We start from the raw sequence: 16785 nt of genomic DNA on the forward strand, positions 1-16785 counted from the left end.
CTATTCACTGTCTTCAAAAACAGGATCCATTCATAGGCAGATTCAAATACCTCGGTCCAATCGGTATAGAGCTTTAAATGTCACCATCAGCCTACCACTTTGAATTATTCTTGGAATGGGGCTGGTGGGGTGTATTCTTCATAACCACTCCCCTGTTAGTAGTCTTAACAGTGATATTCTAAACTGGCATTTCTTTAAAAGCCGCCTAACGTGCTCTAAACCACAGTAGTGAAAACTGGGTGTGAATAATCAGCAAGATTTCAGCTAGTTCTACTAGCCTTAGTTTTTGAAAATTGTTCTGTGCTACAGAGACTGCTTGAGGCTGTCATCCAGTCCCTCACTGATTGCAGACACTGGCTTAGATCTTACACTATTCACTGTCTTCAAAAACAGGATCCATTCATAGGCAGATTCAAATACCTCGGTCCAATCGGTATAGAGCTTTAAATGTCACCATCAGCCTACCACTTTGAATTATTCTTGGAATGGGGCTGGTGGGGTGTATTCTTCATAACCACTCCCCTGTTAGTAGTCTTAACAGTGATATTCTAAACTGGCATTTCTTTAAAAGCCGCCTAACGTGCTCTAAACCACAGTAGTGAAAACTGGGTGTGAATAATCAGCAAGATTTCAGCTAGTTCTACTAGCCTTAGTTTTTGAAAATTGTTCTGTGCTACAGAGACTGCTTGAGGCTGTCATCCAGTCCCTCACTGATTGCAGACACTGGCTTAGATCTTACACTGTGTTGTCTGATTCAGATTAAAAGAGGAATAAAGCTTTATGTTATCAGATCTTGGACTCTTAAGGCCCTCCTCAGTTAGCATTCTGTTGAATTTCACTCAAACGCACCTCTTCTTGCTGAGTTTCCAAAGGGTACTATAGTTTTAACACATGAATAAATTAGTCTGTCATTTGTGTTTCCTAAATTAATTGCTCATACTTACACTGTCTTTTTGGTGTATGAGCCTTTTGTTAACTTCTTTTGAATTGTTTATCATGGCTATATCCACACTTCAGAAATAATCCAATTTGACACCACTATAACTACTATGGTTCAGTAATATGGAATTCTGGAAATTGTAGTTTTGTAAGACATTTTGTCTTCTCTATTAGATCACAATGTGGTTTAAACAAACCACCATTTTTCAAGTTCACATTGTTGTGCCTCAACCAACTACGGATTCCATGATTTCACAGAACAGAGTCATGGCAGTTAAAGTGGTATCAAACTAGATTATTTGTGCAGTGCAGATGCAACCCCAGTGCAGTTCCTCACTACAGCACAAGCATACCTTCCAGACAAGGCTCCATTGTGATACAGTTCACTTTATTCTGTGTCCACAACAGCGGAAATACCCATGTTGCGTTCCAGATATTTGATCAGAGACATGTGAGCTTATCTATCAAGTTATGTATCATACAAAAGAATAATTTTTAAAAAAATCCCTTTCACATTCCAAAAAACTGGCATGAAAGCCCATTTGTTTTTCTGTCAGCTAAAATTCTGTGGAGTCCTTGTATCTTTTAGGTTCCTATTATTTCTGCTTGTAACAGTACTTGAGATTTTGATAAACAGCATAAATCCCACAGAAGGGTACATATTGAGTTGTGACCACCAAAGAAGAATAATTATAATCAAGAACCCATAGTTCCTTGCCCCATAGCATTCTCTTGCTCTTTAGTGAGTGTGACAAGAAGTGTCCTAGATGTCTCCCATTTAAAATTGTGAACAAGGCATAGATTGTCTCTACTGTAGAACACAACTGCAGGCAATATCCCAATTTCTCTCCAACTCCAAGCCAAGAGGGGAAAGTTGCCATTTGGTGCATCAGTGTCACCTTGGAACAGCTCACCAGGCCACCACTGAATCTATCTTCTACTCCTCACCCCAGCTTAAAGTGAACAGGAAAAATCTGTTCTGGCCCTCATCCTATTCTGCAGCCTCTTGCTTCTGAATGATTCAGAAGCACCCCTTGACTCAAGGAAGGAGATTGGGAGAATGATTATTAACTCTCAGTGGACATAGCAAATGTAAGTGTAAGTAGAAGAGATTCTATCTCATTTTCCCCTGCCCACCTTCTCCTTAGCAAGTAGCAATAGCAAGTACAGTAGAGTCTCGGTTAACCGACCTTCGGTTAACCGACACTCTGGATTATCCGACCCCCCCTCGCCTCCTCTCCCTCCTCCTTCCTCCCTCCCTCCCTCGTTCCCTACTTACCTTCCTCCACAGCCACTGAGTCCTCTCCTGCCCTGCCTCCCTTCCCTTCCCCTCAAAGGACTCCGAAGAGCCCTTTGGAGTAAAGGGGAAGAGGAGGACCAGCCAGGTGCCCAGGCTTCTTCTTCCCTGCCTCCCTTTCCTCTCCCCCATTGAGCCCATTGAGGGAGAGGAAATGCCCGGAAAAGAGAGGTCTGGGCCCATGCTGAGGCCTCTCCCTACCGGCTTCTCTTTCTTCTAACTGAACGGACTCCTTCAGGAGTCCATTCGAGGGGAGGAAAGGCCCAGGAAAGGAGGCCTGGGTGCTCGGCCCAGGCTTGTCCTCTGCAGCCACAGAGGACAGGCCAGGGCCAGGCATCCAGGTGTCCACGAGGAGGCTGCATCCTCGGCCCCTGCTTGTCCTCCGCGGCCACGGAGGACAGGCCAGGGCCGGGCACCCAGGCCTCCTCGAAGAGGCTGCATCCTTGGCCCAGGATTAAGGTAAGCACGGAGGGAGGGGAGGCGAGGGACTTTTGTCCCCAATGGCGGTGCACCGCCATTGGGGACAATGAGCCTTGGATTATTCGACATTTTCGGCTATCCGACTATCAGTCAGCCCGTTTATGTCGGATAATCAAGACTCTACTGTACATTTCTATACTGCTTATCAGTGCACTTAAGCACTCCCTAAGTGGTTTGCAATGTGTAAGCCATTTACCCTCAACAAGCTGGGTACACATTTTAGCAACATACGGAAGGATGCAAGGCTCAGTCAACCCTGGAGCCCTGCCTGGGATTGAACTCACAACTTTGTGGCTGTGAATGGCTGCAGTGCTGGTATTTAACCACTGCACCACCAGGGCTCCTTATTGTAAGTACTATGCTGGATATCACACTACACTGTTATAGCTCTATTAATCTACTTTAACTGTTTTGGCTGCCTTCTGTGGAATCCTAGATTTGTAGTTTAGGGAAGGACATTTAGAATTTTCAGCCAGAGAACTCATAGGTCTCACTAAACTCTAAGCCCCAGAACTCTAAAAGAGGCAGATATAGCACTTAAAGTGGAATAATACCATTATAACAGTATAGTGTCATATTGACCTAAGTGCTTTCAGGTACTAAAAACACATACATATATGAGGTTGTGTACACAATCTGGGTTCAGGAATGGGTTTAACTGAACTGCAGTATTTGTAGAGCCCTGCATTTTAGAGAAAGAGATTGTCTTTCAAGTGGCAAAAGAGAGGGTCCTCACAGCGATGGGGTTGTACTGGCCTCCTGATCTTGAGAAATGCTAGAAGCACCTTCATAGCTCAGCCCAACAAAGAAAAACACTTGTTCTGTCCCCCATTTTCAAGCATTTGGCCATTTCTAACATGAGTATCATCCCTGTTGCACTGAAGAGCAGGGAGGCTCGGGGGCTAGACATTTCACTGTTTTCCAAGTCTCTGTGTGAGATTGAAACAGTTCCAGAGAAGAACAGAAAATGTTGCCAGGTTTTTTCAAAAAAGTACACTCATCACCAGTCACTTGGAAAACATATCTTGGTCCCTGTAGAACTTGACGCAAACTAGAAAGAGGAGCACATATCTGCATGAGGTAAAAACAGAGCTTCCATGCCTATGAAAGTGCAAAGCCTTTAGAAACCTTAATTTTTACATTGCCACTACCATCTTAATTTACACAAACCTGGTGCAATTGTTACTTTCTTTTAGCCACTCAAAGCGCTTCCAGACACACTGGATGAAATTGATGCTTTGCTGAATGAAGAGCGATCAAGAGCTTCCTGCTTCACAGGCCTCAGTCCTTCAGTATGTATCCCCAGTATTTGACTCCCACACTGTACTAGGTTGCTTGGTGATAATAATAATAATACTAAACCGAACAGCAGGAACAATGTGTTGTAAATGCCAGTTTCTGAGTATATTAGAATTTTTAAGAAGTCCCCCCCCCCAGGACCAGTGTGTTCTGTGCTGCTTCTGTTCTTTAAAAAAAGAGGAGGAGGAGGAGGAGGTGGGGGGGACACAGAAAATAAAAGAGAGAAAAATAGAGAGAAAAATTAACTCTGGCTCTTAGTACAGTTTATGACAGCAGATTTGTTTGTTTAATGCAAGGCTGACACTTACCCTGTGTAAAGTAAGTTATTTCTGAAGTCCCTCCCCTGTGTCACATTTCTCCATTGCTGAACCAGAAGTTCCTAGTATGTTATGAGGGAAACAGGGAGCACTCACCTGTTTACCCATGTTCCCCTTCTGCTTTTAAAATCAGGCCTTCCTAATGCTTCCATTTTGTATTTAATCAGGGGGAATTCCATTTTAAATCAGTAGGTTTGCTACTCTGACATGTAGCTTGAATCTCTGTCTATTGAAGCTGCACCAGTGCCTTGGGTTCTCTTCACTTAAGCTAAAATGTATTTCAGGTTATGAATACAAAATGTATGCATTATTAGTTCAGGGTAACATTAGGCCTGATCAGACAGACCAAAATAATGCTGCGTCGGGTGACTTTGGAGATATGCTGTTTAAATGCTGCATGCATCCTTAGAGGTTTGAAGCCATGCCAAAGCCACACTCCAGTGCTAAGGACTAGAGCGCAGCTTTGGCACAGGTTCTGACCTCTTAAGATGTGTGTATCATTTAAACAGCATACCTCCAAAATGACCTGAAGCAACTTTATTTTGGCCTGACTGTTGAGGCCCATGGTAAGTGAGCTGTCCACAGAAAGGTCTGGATTGTAAGCAGGTGCTCTGATTTACTTTCTGTTTCACAGTCTGGCAGAGACCCATACTCACAACTGGTTTCTCTCCCAAGTCATTCTGAAGAAAAATCAAGCTTTTGCTTTCAACATTATGCAAGGGAATACAAGCAGAGTTAACTCAAGTTACTTAGACAATGCCTAAGACGTCAGACATCAGAAGAGTTGCCAGACCCTGAAGAACCCATAGGAGTGAAGACAAACAACTACCCAAAGGGAAGGTATTTTTACCATACATCAAAGGAGTCACACAGAATAAGGAGACTGATGAGGAAACACCACCTCCAAATGGTCTACAAACTGACCAAGAAAATCCAGCAAATGCTGCCCTCAGTGAAGGAGAGACTCCCTCACAACTGCAGGAGGTTACTGCATACCGTGCAGCTGTGGATAAGTCTACATAGGGACCACCAAATGCAGTGTTCAAACACGAATAAAGAAGCACAAGAGACATTGCAGACTAGGTCAGCCAGAAAAATCAGCAGTAGCAGAACATGTTATAAACCATCCTAGGCATAAAATGCTGTTCGAGATTCTGGACCATGCCAACAATTATCACGTCAGAATGGAAAGGGAAGCCATTGAAATCCATAAACACCTGGATAATTTCAACAGAAAGAAGAAGTTCTTAAAGTAAACGAAGGAGCTTGAGAGATGGGCAGTTCAGCGCCGCCCATCTTTGCCCTGAATTGGTGCTGCAGTACTGACGTGCTGCCAAAAAGAAAATGCCTAGAGTGGCTTCTTTTTTGTGCCACTGCAAACAAGAAAGGGCGCCGCCATGATGCCACTTCTTGCCAGTGACGTCTGGACGTTGCACAGCTCTTGCATCATCTCTTGTGTCATCATGGCAGCCCCGTGTGGACAGGAGGCTGCCATGATGGTGCTGCCATTCCATATTAGGGTTCAGGAGTGTGTGGTTGCTGCGCGCTCCCGAACCCTAATTTTGGCCAAGAACGGCACTTTCCGCCCCTCTGTACCGGACCAAAGTTTGGCTACCAGACCGGAAAAACATCAAAATCAGGACCCAGCGAATGCAAATGAAAACCACCCATGGTGAGGAGAAATCCCAGCAGAGATTGGATCATTACGTAAATGGACACCCTGTCGGTTTTGCCATTCAACAACAGAACAATACACAGATTAACATGCAAATTACCTCCTCTCAAACAACAGCATATATACCCCACTCTCTTCCATTCTAGCATTCTCTCAAGATACTAGCCACAGCTGCTAGCGAAATGTCAAGAATATACTCTTCTAGAACACGGCCTCATAGCCCGAAAAACACACACACACACAAAAAATTGACCTGAATACTATTGTTAGTACTAACTAGAATAGAAATCCTGGAATCAGTGGGTTTTATGTACATGTTGACTCCCTGTTCAACAGTTGATTCAGAGGGTGTACTTTGGAACTAACCAACAGGATTTATGCTATTGGCAGCGCGTGCTCTGGGACGTAGCCAGGAAGTCAATGGAAAGATTAATCAAAAATACTGAAGTAAATGTTGGCTGACTTACAGTTCTTTAAAAACAGCAAAGAAGAACTTTTTCTTCTTACAAGCCTCTTTGTCATTTTAAGCTAGAGTCCCAAATTCTTCAAAGCAGGTGGAAGAGGGGAAGGTCTGTATCAGGGAGGGAGCTTCAGGTTTGTAGATGGAGTAAGTGGTCATTCCTTTATGGCAGCCTCAGTGACCTTTCTCTTAACCCATCCTTGCATAGTCTCTCCTTCCTGTCACTGCTGCAATCACGTTCTGCTTATGCAGCGGCTTGTATCTCTTGTGAAACTCAGTATAGCATCAGGCAGCACTCTCTTTTCTTTCTGTATCCCAACCATGCTGGCAGGTTTAGCCACAGTTAGGATGCTGATTTCCACTGGGTGAATTTGGTTTGCAAACTCAGGAACATCTCAAGAGTCACATTTTCTCAAAGGCAAAAGAAATGGAAAAGGCTGAGCTCAGAAGCAGAAGGGGATTGCAAGCCCTCCCTCCTTCACTGGACCACCAAGTTTCATACTTTTTTGTATGTGAACAACAGATAGAAAATGTGGTGTTTATGTGGTTTGCATTGTATTGTTCATTTTGAAGATTCTGCCTTTCATATAGAGTACCTTTTTTCTGCCAGATTGTTGAAGAATGTAAGAAAAGGAAAGAAGAAATAGCACAAATGACACTGGAGTTGGAGCAGGGGAAAAAAGAGTTGGATAATTATAGGCAAAACATTTCAAAGGTATTTTGTGTGAATTATTATTGCCATTATTTTTACTGGTATTTTGGTCCTAAAACAAATTTAATTAAGACATAGTAATGTATATTAGCCTAACTGCAGTAATAAATGATGTAAATTAAACATCCCAGTCAGTTGTGTGGGAATGGCAGGTTGTAGGAGCTATAGTGCTTGTACAGAGACTCATGGGCATACGTTTACCAGCAGGGACAGCTTCCCTTCCCTCCATTGCCATTCTGGTGCAAAATAAGCCTAGTGTGGTAAAACATAGCTCTAGCAACTGTCCATGCTAGGAGTGCCAAGGATTAAGTGAGTAGGCTCATGCACGTCTTTAATCTGAGTGACAAATTTAGGGTTGCCATAATTGTCCACTAAATCCTGGGACAAAATGTAGGACAAAATCTAGACCAAACTGTAGGACAACTGCAGGACAAAACTCAGCCCAAAATGTAGGACATTAAATTTGGGCTGAGTTTTGTCCTGCAGTTGTCCTACAGTTTGGTCTAGATTTTGTCCTACATTTTGTCCCAGGTTTTAGTGGACAATTACGGCAACCCTAAATGGGTTGGAATTGGTGGCATCATACCATGTATAAGTGTTTCAGCAGCAAGGTGGCTTTTCGGCAATCAATACTTGATGACAGTGGTAGTTCATGCCTATATGTGCTGCTAGGATCCAGCGCACAGTGTACTATCAAGATAATAATAATAAATTGTTTATTTATAAACCGCTTTTCCCAGGATCAAAGCGGTGTACAGTATAAAGGTCAATACAATATAAAACAAATGACATATTAAAAATACACATCAATGCCCATTAATTCCACAAATATTGGCTAAAAACATTCCACATTATTAAAATCACAATTATAACTACCTACATCATTAAACAGTAAGGGGAGTGAAACTTTATTACAAGGAATTGGAAGGGTAGGCTTGTAGGAAGAGGTAAGTTTTTAATGCCTTTTTAAAGGCTTCCACCGTTCCACTAAGGCAGATCTCTTTGGGTAAGGCGTTCCAAAGAGAAGGCGCTACTGCCGTAAAAGCCCTTTGCCTGGTAGTTGCCAATCTCACCCTTGGATGACTGAGTACCAATTTTCCTGTTGACCTGAGAGTGCGGGGTGGATTATGCAGAGAGAGGCGTTCCCTCAAGTAACCTGGGCCCAAGCCATTTAGGGCTTTAAAGGTAATAACCAACACTTTGTATTGGGACCGGAAACGGATTGGCAGCCAGTGAAGAGATTTTAAGACGGGCGTTATATGGTCAGATCTTGCCATCCCTGTAATTAACCTGGCTGCTGCATTTTGAATCAATTGAAGTTTCCGAACCAGATACAAAGGTAGCCACATGTGGAGCGCATTGCAGAAATCAAACGAGAGGTTACCAGTGCATGTACTACATTTTCTAGGTCCTTTCGGTCCAGGCAGGGACGTAGTTGGCATATCAGCCGAAGCTGGTACCAAGCACTCCTGGCCATCGCATCTACTTGAGATGATAATTGTAGAGATGGATCCAGGAGTACTCCCAAACTACGAACTGTATCCTTTAGGGGAAGTTTAACCCCTTCTAGGACAGGATGACAAATTTCCCTGCCCGGGCCAGGGGAACCTATCATGAGTACCTCTGTTTTCTCTGGATTCAATCTGAGTTTGTTTTTCCTCATCCAACCCATTACTGCCTCCAGGCAGGCATCAAGAGGAGAGGTGCCATCCTTAGTCACTGGTGCAGCACAGGCTCTACCTGCTGTTACCCATGCACCATGTGGCAACTACAACTGAATGTGCAGTCTGTCACCTTCTCTTGCCCTCCTAACCCAGTTTACATCTCGTATTGAACTTTGGTGCACCTGCACTTTTACCACACGCATACCGGAGGACTGCAGGATGGGGATTAGGATTACTAGTAATAATATTACATATTGAAAACTTCAGTTGCATGATTATTAGATGGCTGATTGTAGAATTTTCTGCTATGAAATACTGTTAGCATTTACAAGTCTCTTTATTTTCAGGTTAAGGAAAATTGGCTAAATCCACTGAAAGAATTAGTTGAACAAATCAATGAAAGATTTAGCAGTTTTTTTCGCTCTATGCAATGTGTAGGGGAAGTGGATCTTCACACAGAAAATGAGGTATGATTATCTGGATTATATATTATTTAACTAACAGAAGAAATCTCTCCCTTAGATGTTTGAATTTTAACACCTCAGTTAAAGGAGGAGGAATAATCTTCATCTTGATTGCTTTCTGATATATTATCACTTTAGAAACAATTATGGGAAGGTTGTAGCATACTTTCTTGAAAAGCATAAACTGTTGTTCTATGAATGGAATTAGCATTAATACCATTTGAATACTTACAGTTGAATACTTAAATTTTATCTGATGCAATACCATCGGCAGTTTCAATTGCAACTCCCAAGCACTCCAGATCAGTTCCCAGGGTTCTGCTTTAGTTATCATACTAATAAATGTTACTCAGAACAGGCATATGTAGATGAAAAGAGCAGAGTTCTTCAAAGACAGTGTGGCCCAGTTCTCCATAGGTCCTGATGAATTCTACAAGGCAAGATAAACAAGTGTAGGCTGATATCCAGTGCACATCAACCTAGGAGTAAGACCTTATGAAAACTGTGCAGCTTACCTCTGAGTAAACAGTCATAGAGTTGCAATACCAGTATAAGACAGTTTAACTGAATCTCTCTCTGTTCACTTCTGTTGAATATGTAAGGGGTTGTGCAGACCTGCCATTAAGGTCGGCCTGGGAGCGGAGTCGGAGTGTGGCGTCTACACAATGCATGCCCTGACTCTGCCCCCATGGTGATGTGATGCCGCGTGCCGCACCACACAGTGTGTGCTGTCATAGCGCTCCTCTGGCGATGCGTCCACATGACACAGCACCAAAAGAGTGCCATAAAACTGTGGCACTGGCATTACAGCGCCCTGGAAACGCCAGATTGGGGCTGCAGCGTTAGGTTGCTGTAGCCCTGATCAGGCAAAAATGGAGGTGGCTGCAGGCTGCCCCTTCAGGGGTGGTCTGCACAGCCTCTTAAATGTTACCGTTTGTGATGCCTCTATGGTAAGGCAAAAACCTGCCTTCAACCCTGAATCCTTGGTGGCTCAGTGTCTAATACAGTGAAATCTCAACTTTTGCGGGTTTCATTTTTGTGGGTTCACAAGTTTGGCATCAATAATTAAATGGGAATTATTTTGGAGTTTTGTGGCCTACTGAGAAGAATTGTAGACAACACACTTAGGCTAGTGAATGTAAAGAAAACTAAAAAAAAGTTTAGTAAGTCATAAATGCCAAGTATCTCTACTTCCCTATCCAGCACTGGTTGCCCCACTGTGGTTGGTTTTCTCCTCTCTGGCCACATCTGGGACTACAAGGCCCGGTTTGCCCTGTGATGGCAGAACAGAAGCTGTGGTTCATTAACATTTCTTAGTACATAAAGATGGGAATATAGACAGAGTTAGGGTTTGGAGATCCTATAGATATTTGTGGGTTTTCCACTTTTGTGGGGGTTTTACATTTTTAACCCCTGCAAATCTGGGGGACTGATGGTAAAGGAAATTTATCAGGATAGTGTCTCAATGCTTTCACGCATATACTTTCTCTCATTTTCACACACTCACACTTAACATACACTCCTTCTTGAAAGTTGTTGACCATTAATTGTATTAATTGGCATGTAGTTGCAGTCCAATGTTGTGGACTGCAAGTTTCAGAGGCTGATGCTCGGGGACAGTTGCTCTACTAGGATAGAGCTTAAGTTTGGTATCCCTCAAGGCGCCATCCTGTCCCTGATACTGTTTAACATATATATGAATCTGCTGGGAGAGATCATCCGGAGACATGGGGCGGGGTGTTAGTACGCTGATGACACTCAGATATATTTCTCCATGTCTCAGTCTTCAGCTTTGACTTCAGATGGCATCTCCCCTCTCAATGACTGTCTTAAGGCAGTAATAGACTGGATGAGGGGAAACAGATTGAAACTGAATCTAGACAAAACTGAGGTACTTATGGTAGTGGCCCTGAACCCAGGTATTGAGATACAACCTCCAGTGCTGGATGGGGTCACACTCTCCTCTAAGGACTGTGTTCGCAGTCTGGGGGTGCTCCTAGATCCGTCACTTCAGATGATAAATCAGTGAATGTGACATTCACGAGTGCCTATTATCAACTTCAGCTGATACGCCACCTGCGCCCTTTCCTGGAAGTAGGGGATCTCGAAACCGTGGTACATGCGCTGATAACCTCGTGTCTTGATTTCTGTAATGTACTCTACATGGGGCTACCCTCGTGCTTGGTCCGGAAATTTCAACAAGTACAGAATACGGCAGCCAGATTGGTCTCAGGCACATCTAGAAGAGACTACATTACACCAATCTTAAGATCTCTTTACTGGCTGCCCATTAGTTTCCAGGCCCAGTACAAGGTGTTGGTTATTACCTTTAAAGCCCTAAATGGCTTGGGTCAACCTATTTCCGGAACCATCTCCTTCCATATAAACCAACTCGCACACTAAGGTCCTCTGGGAGGAATTTGCTACAACCAATAAAAACTAGGCTGTCAACAACTGCCCAGAGGACCTTCTCAGCAATCGCTCCTAGATTATGGAACGGCCTGCTGGATGAGATCCATCATATAACCACCTTAAAAAAGCTGTTAAGACGGATTTCTTCCCACAAGCCTTTCCCAAATAGATTCCCGGCCACCAAAAAGGAAAATCAATATAATGACCCTGATTGGCTGCTGTTATGTTTTACTGTTTGTTGTTTATTTTATTATTATTCATTGTTAGTCAATTTGCATATGTTTTTAATTGTAAATTGTTTAGTCTTCTTTTAAGGAAGGGAGGGAGTGGGGAGGACATGTAATGTATATTTTTTAATGTTGTAAGCTGCCCTGGTTGCCTTGTTGTGCAGAGGGGCGGGATAAAAATAAATTTCATTACTATTATTATTATTATGCAGTATAACAAAGTTGTCCAGTTGGCTTTAATATGAAATTACTGAATTAGTAAGGAAACGCAATGCACGGCGATAGCTGAGGGTTCCAGATAGTCTGGACATTATGTGGAAGTAGTCCTCCATAAGGTTTATTGCATGGCATAGCAGCCCTTGTGCTACAGAAGCTAGCGTACTGAGGTTGGGTTTGAATACTAGTGCAAGGGTTCTTTCATGCTGGCTGTAGGATAATAATAATTTAATTTAATAATTTGTTTTATTTATATACCGCTATTCCAAAGATCATAGCGGTAAACAGCAAGTAAGCTAATTTGCCTCCAACAGTCTGGGTACTCATTTTAGCGACCTCGGAAGGATGCAAGCCTGAGTCGAGCTTGGGCCCTTTTGCTGGTCTTGAACTCGCAACCTTGTGGTTTTGAGTGAATGGCTGCAGTACAGGCATTTAACCACTGCACCACCAGGGCTCCTTTGCGCACAATCCTATGAATTGCTGTGTTTGTGAAAAGAATGTGGATTTTGACATTAGTTCTTCCAGAAGAGCCAAAGACACCCACCTAAATGAATCTTCTTAAAAGTTCACTGGAGGAATGCTTCTCGGGGCAGCAATGTGTTGGTAAATCCAGTGACTAATGTCAGTTGTTTGATATATAGGTATCCATCTTTCCAAATGTATTTTGAAATTACTCTTAAAACATAATAAAGTATTAAATAAAGTCTTACATTTAAAATCAAGGTACTGTCAACATTGCTTGCTACATGGTTAAATATGTATTTAAACAGAAGTCTCCACCCACTGCATTTTATTGACATGGTGGAAATTTCACTATGGTTTGGCTGTGATGTCTAAATTGACAAACTAGTCTGCCACCTCTAGCAAACAAGATTCTAATGCCATAGGTTGAAATTAGTTTGCAAATCATGAATTGTATGCTACAGTTTAGTGTAAAATCAGTGAACCATAATTTGGTGTACTGCTCTGCCTTCAAGAGTGGTTGCACCATGTCAGCAGGAATAAGTATATGCCCCCCCCCCCAGCACCAAGTGGATGGAAGATGAACATATATAAACCGCTCTTATCTATGGTTTCCTTGTTGAGTATTTAGAAGTTCAAAACATGATTGCAGATCTTGGTTTCTTGTGCTGTCTGAACTGGACTACTGGAATTTTCTCTTTTCTCATATATTCTCAGTGGCTGTGTGCTAATTTAGAAATGTCTAACATTAATGTCCTTTTGTGTGACAGGAAGAATATGATAAGTATGGGATCCGCATAAGGGTCAAATTCCGCAGCAGCACTCAACTTCACGAGCTGACTCAACACCATCAGAGTGGAGGGGAGAAAAGTGTTTCAACTATGTTGTACTTAATGGCTTTGCAGGAAATCAACAGGTGTCCCTTCAGAGTAGTAGATGAAATAAATCAGGTATTCTTGCTATATGAAAGTGGGGCTTCATCAGCTGTATTCAGTAAGATGAAGGAAAATATTAATGCCTTTGTTTGTTTTAAAGGGAATGGATCCTGTCAATGAGAGGAGAGTCTTCGATGTAGTGGTAAAAACTGCCTGTAAAGAGAGCACTTCTCAGTACTTCTTTATTACACCAAAGGTTGGATTTCTTTGTTTAAAGAATTTTTTTAAAAGATGGTGCCTTTAAAATCCCCTTTAAAACCCTACTACATTGGTTCTTAATATAGTTTGTTTCCTCTGCATGTTTCAGACTTCAGATCCAATAAGCCCCAATAAGCACAGCCAGTGATCAAAAATTCTAGGAGTTATAGTTAAAAAAGCTAGAAGGCCAGGGGTTGAGAACCGCAGCTCTAATAGAAGCTGAACACAGAAAAATGCAAGTCTGCAACATCTGTTATTGCAGGAGTGATAACATTTATTTGCAGCAGCATTTGGGTAATCATTTCCCTTCTGGGTAAATGAGGTGATAACAAGGCTTTGAAAGCTGACTGTGGGTTGTGATAAATTAGCATAAAGAATGAGGAAAGTAATCAAACAAAGGCTGTGTCCTTTTCTCTGACAGAGTTCCTACTTCATGCTTACAGTTGCATAATTTTTGCATTTGTAATTAAAAAATAATAATTGTTTTTGACTATCTAAAGATGTTGAGACAGATGTGGTGGCACAAGTGATTAAGGCACTGACTCTGTTGATTGCAAGATCAGCAGGTTGGCAGTTTGAGGCCCAAGTGCCGCATGATGGGGTGAGCTCCCATCATTAGTCCAAGCTTCTCTCAACCCAGCAGTTCAAAAGCATGCCAATGCAAGTAGAAAAATAGGTACCACTCCGGTGGGAAGGTAAAACAGCATTCTGTGCAATCATGCTGGGCCACATGATCACAGAGTAATCTCTGACAATGCTGGCTCTTCGGCTTAGTAACAGAGATGAGCACTGCCCCATATGGTCAGACACAGCTTGACAACCTTGTCAAGGGGGAATACCTTTACCTAAAGTTGTTTTGTTAAAACTTGTTGCGCTTTACATGTTGAACTCATGCAGTTGCAAGTAAGCATTGCTGAATTCAATGAAGTTTTAGCTTGAGAAACTGTGTGTAGAACTTCCATCATGCCCCTTAAACTTTATTATAAGATTTTCTGGTGAAGTTTTAAAATAGAGTATTAGCTATTTTGACTACTGGAAGAGTCAAATAGGTCTGTTTCTGTCAATCTTTCAGTCTCTTACTTGCCCCTTGGATGTGGCTCTGGATTCTCCTTGGATATGTGTTTGTCAGGGCTGTTCATGATGAGTTCCTGCCTTTCAAAATTCCTTGCTGTACCACAGCCTGTCATATGACCTACCTGTTAATATTCATTTTCAAGATGTCACTTATTAACTTGTAAAAAATTTTTGCTTAGGACTTACAACTTTAAGGTAGGGGTGGACAAATTTTAGAATTGGATCTACTGGTAGATATCTTTCGGTGATTTGCAATAGATCTACAAATATTTCTGACTTCCATTTATTTAACAACAGCAAAAATGAAAAATCTCTCTTTCCTAATAAATTAGTTTGAAGAAAGCTAAAGCTAGAGGGTGAGGATAATATCTCTGGTTCTTTCTGTGAAAAATGTGTGAAAGCAGTGCTCAGTTCTGATACTTTTACTAGAAACACACTCTTGGTAATAGCCATAGGATTAGAGTAGGGGTGGGCAACCATTGGGGGCTTATTGATGTTACTCTTATGTTCCTTTTCGTAACTTTTTGTTTCTAATCAATAAAAAAAAACTCTTAATGTCTACCTCTTCCCATAGTTACTATTTAGCTGTCTTTGGTGGGGGTTTTTTTGTTTTGTTTTGTTTTGTTTTTTGCCTATCACCCAGCTTTTACATATATATAGCACTGGATCCTGCAGTCATGCCAGTGGCAGAAATTGTTGGGTTGTGCCCATTAATAATGTTCATGTTTATGTAGCCAATACAAGAGTGTTGTGGAGCTTAATAAAAACACTGTCATATGCTTCCAAGAAATAAAAATATAGATGTTATATATCAATAAATACACAAATAATAATAATAATAATAATAATAATAATAATAATAATAATTTTTATTTATATACCGCCCTGGGGGTGAACCAATCTGGGCGGTTTACAACATTAAAATAACATACAGCATAAAAACAATGTATTTCCCTCCCCCCTTAAAAGTTATTAAACAACATATCTAATGTAAAACCACAATAACGATTGAAAAAACAATAAATTAAACAAATAATACCAACCAACAAACCACTGCAACTTCAGTTCTAAAGAAAAGAAAAAAAGAAAAGAAAAGGGGGCTTTGGAGACATTACTGAGGTGCTTGGTGTGTGTGTGACCATTTTAAAACTGAGTTTTCTTCCTAAATCGTTTTACAGCTGTTACAGGACCTCACTTACGACAAAAAAATGACTGTGTTGTTGGTCTACAATGGATCTTCTATGCTCGAATCAAGAAAGTGGAACTTAGAAGGTTTCCGTAGGAGACGTCGGCGATTTCAGCCATGACTAATCAGTAAAGATCTTCCTGATGCCTTTTGAAAAATAGCTGGAGCAAGTTGAAGAACTTAATTTTCTTCCTTTATTTAAAAGCACAGCTCTGTCGTAGAGACTATTGATGGCCAACATTTTATGTGACTACCAGTGTGTACTTTACTTTTTATGATTATTTCCTCTGGAGGACGACAAGCACCAATTCTGAGAAAGAGAACAGAAGTGTTTTGTATCAGCAGTTATTGGTGGTTTTCTGGGAAAATTAATCTCCTCCTCGCCATATTTTGCAAAATCTTTTTGTATAATAAATTTATACTGGAATTTTTTTAATTTGTCTTATTTGTGAAACACTGTGCAATCTCACAATATGCACAGGAAAATTACTGTTTTCCTCAGCAGACTTCCATTATGACTGGTAACTATATTGAGTTTGGAGTCCTAGGTAGATCCAGGAAAAGTAAGGAGAGGAGAAAAGAAATAGTGAAAAGAAGGGAAAATAGAGGTGGCTGTTGCTTCTGAGTAAACATAGAATATGTTAAAACATTTAATTCAGGAATGCAGTAGATGAATTGTGCTGCATATGTGTTGAGGTTATTGAACTTGGTTGAGATCAAATTGGCTTCCTTGCTATCACATATGCAAAGACTGTGCTCTAAGTAATG

General features: G+C 41.5%; 1 protein-coding gene across 3 annotated transcripts in view; it reads left to right on the forward strand.

Annotated features, from left to right (window-relative positions):
- Positions 1-16448, forward strand: part of SMC5 (structural maintenance of chromosomes 5) — a 58959-nt gene extending 42511 nt beyond the window's left edge. For all 3 annotated transcript variants that reach the window (XM_042451609.1, XM_042451611.1, XM_042451612.1), the window contains 6 exons: positions 3913-4008; positions 7078-7182; positions 9191-9310; positions 13395-13574; positions 13660-13755; positions 16010-16448. In XM_042451609.1, coding sequence (XP_042307543.1) covers positions 3913-4008; positions 7078-7182; positions 9191-9310; positions 13395-13574; positions 13660-13755; positions 16010-16138 — 726 coding nt within the window. In that variant the 3' untranslated portion in view covers positions 16139-16448. The remainder of the gene's footprint in view (positions 1-3912; positions 4009-7077; positions 7183-9190; positions 9311-13394; positions 13575-13659; positions 13756-16009) is intronic.
- The last annotated feature ends 337 nt before the right edge of the window (positions 16449-16785 follow it).

This window comes from Sceloporus undulatus, chromosome 2 (assembly GCF_019175285.1).
Source record: "Sceloporus undulatus isolate JIND9_A2432 ecotype Alabama chromosome 2, SceUnd_v1.1, whole genome shotgun sequence".
Taxonomy (NCBI): domain Eukaryota; kingdom Metazoa; phylum Chordata; class Lepidosauria; order Squamata; family Phrynosomatidae; genus Sceloporus; species Sceloporus undulatus.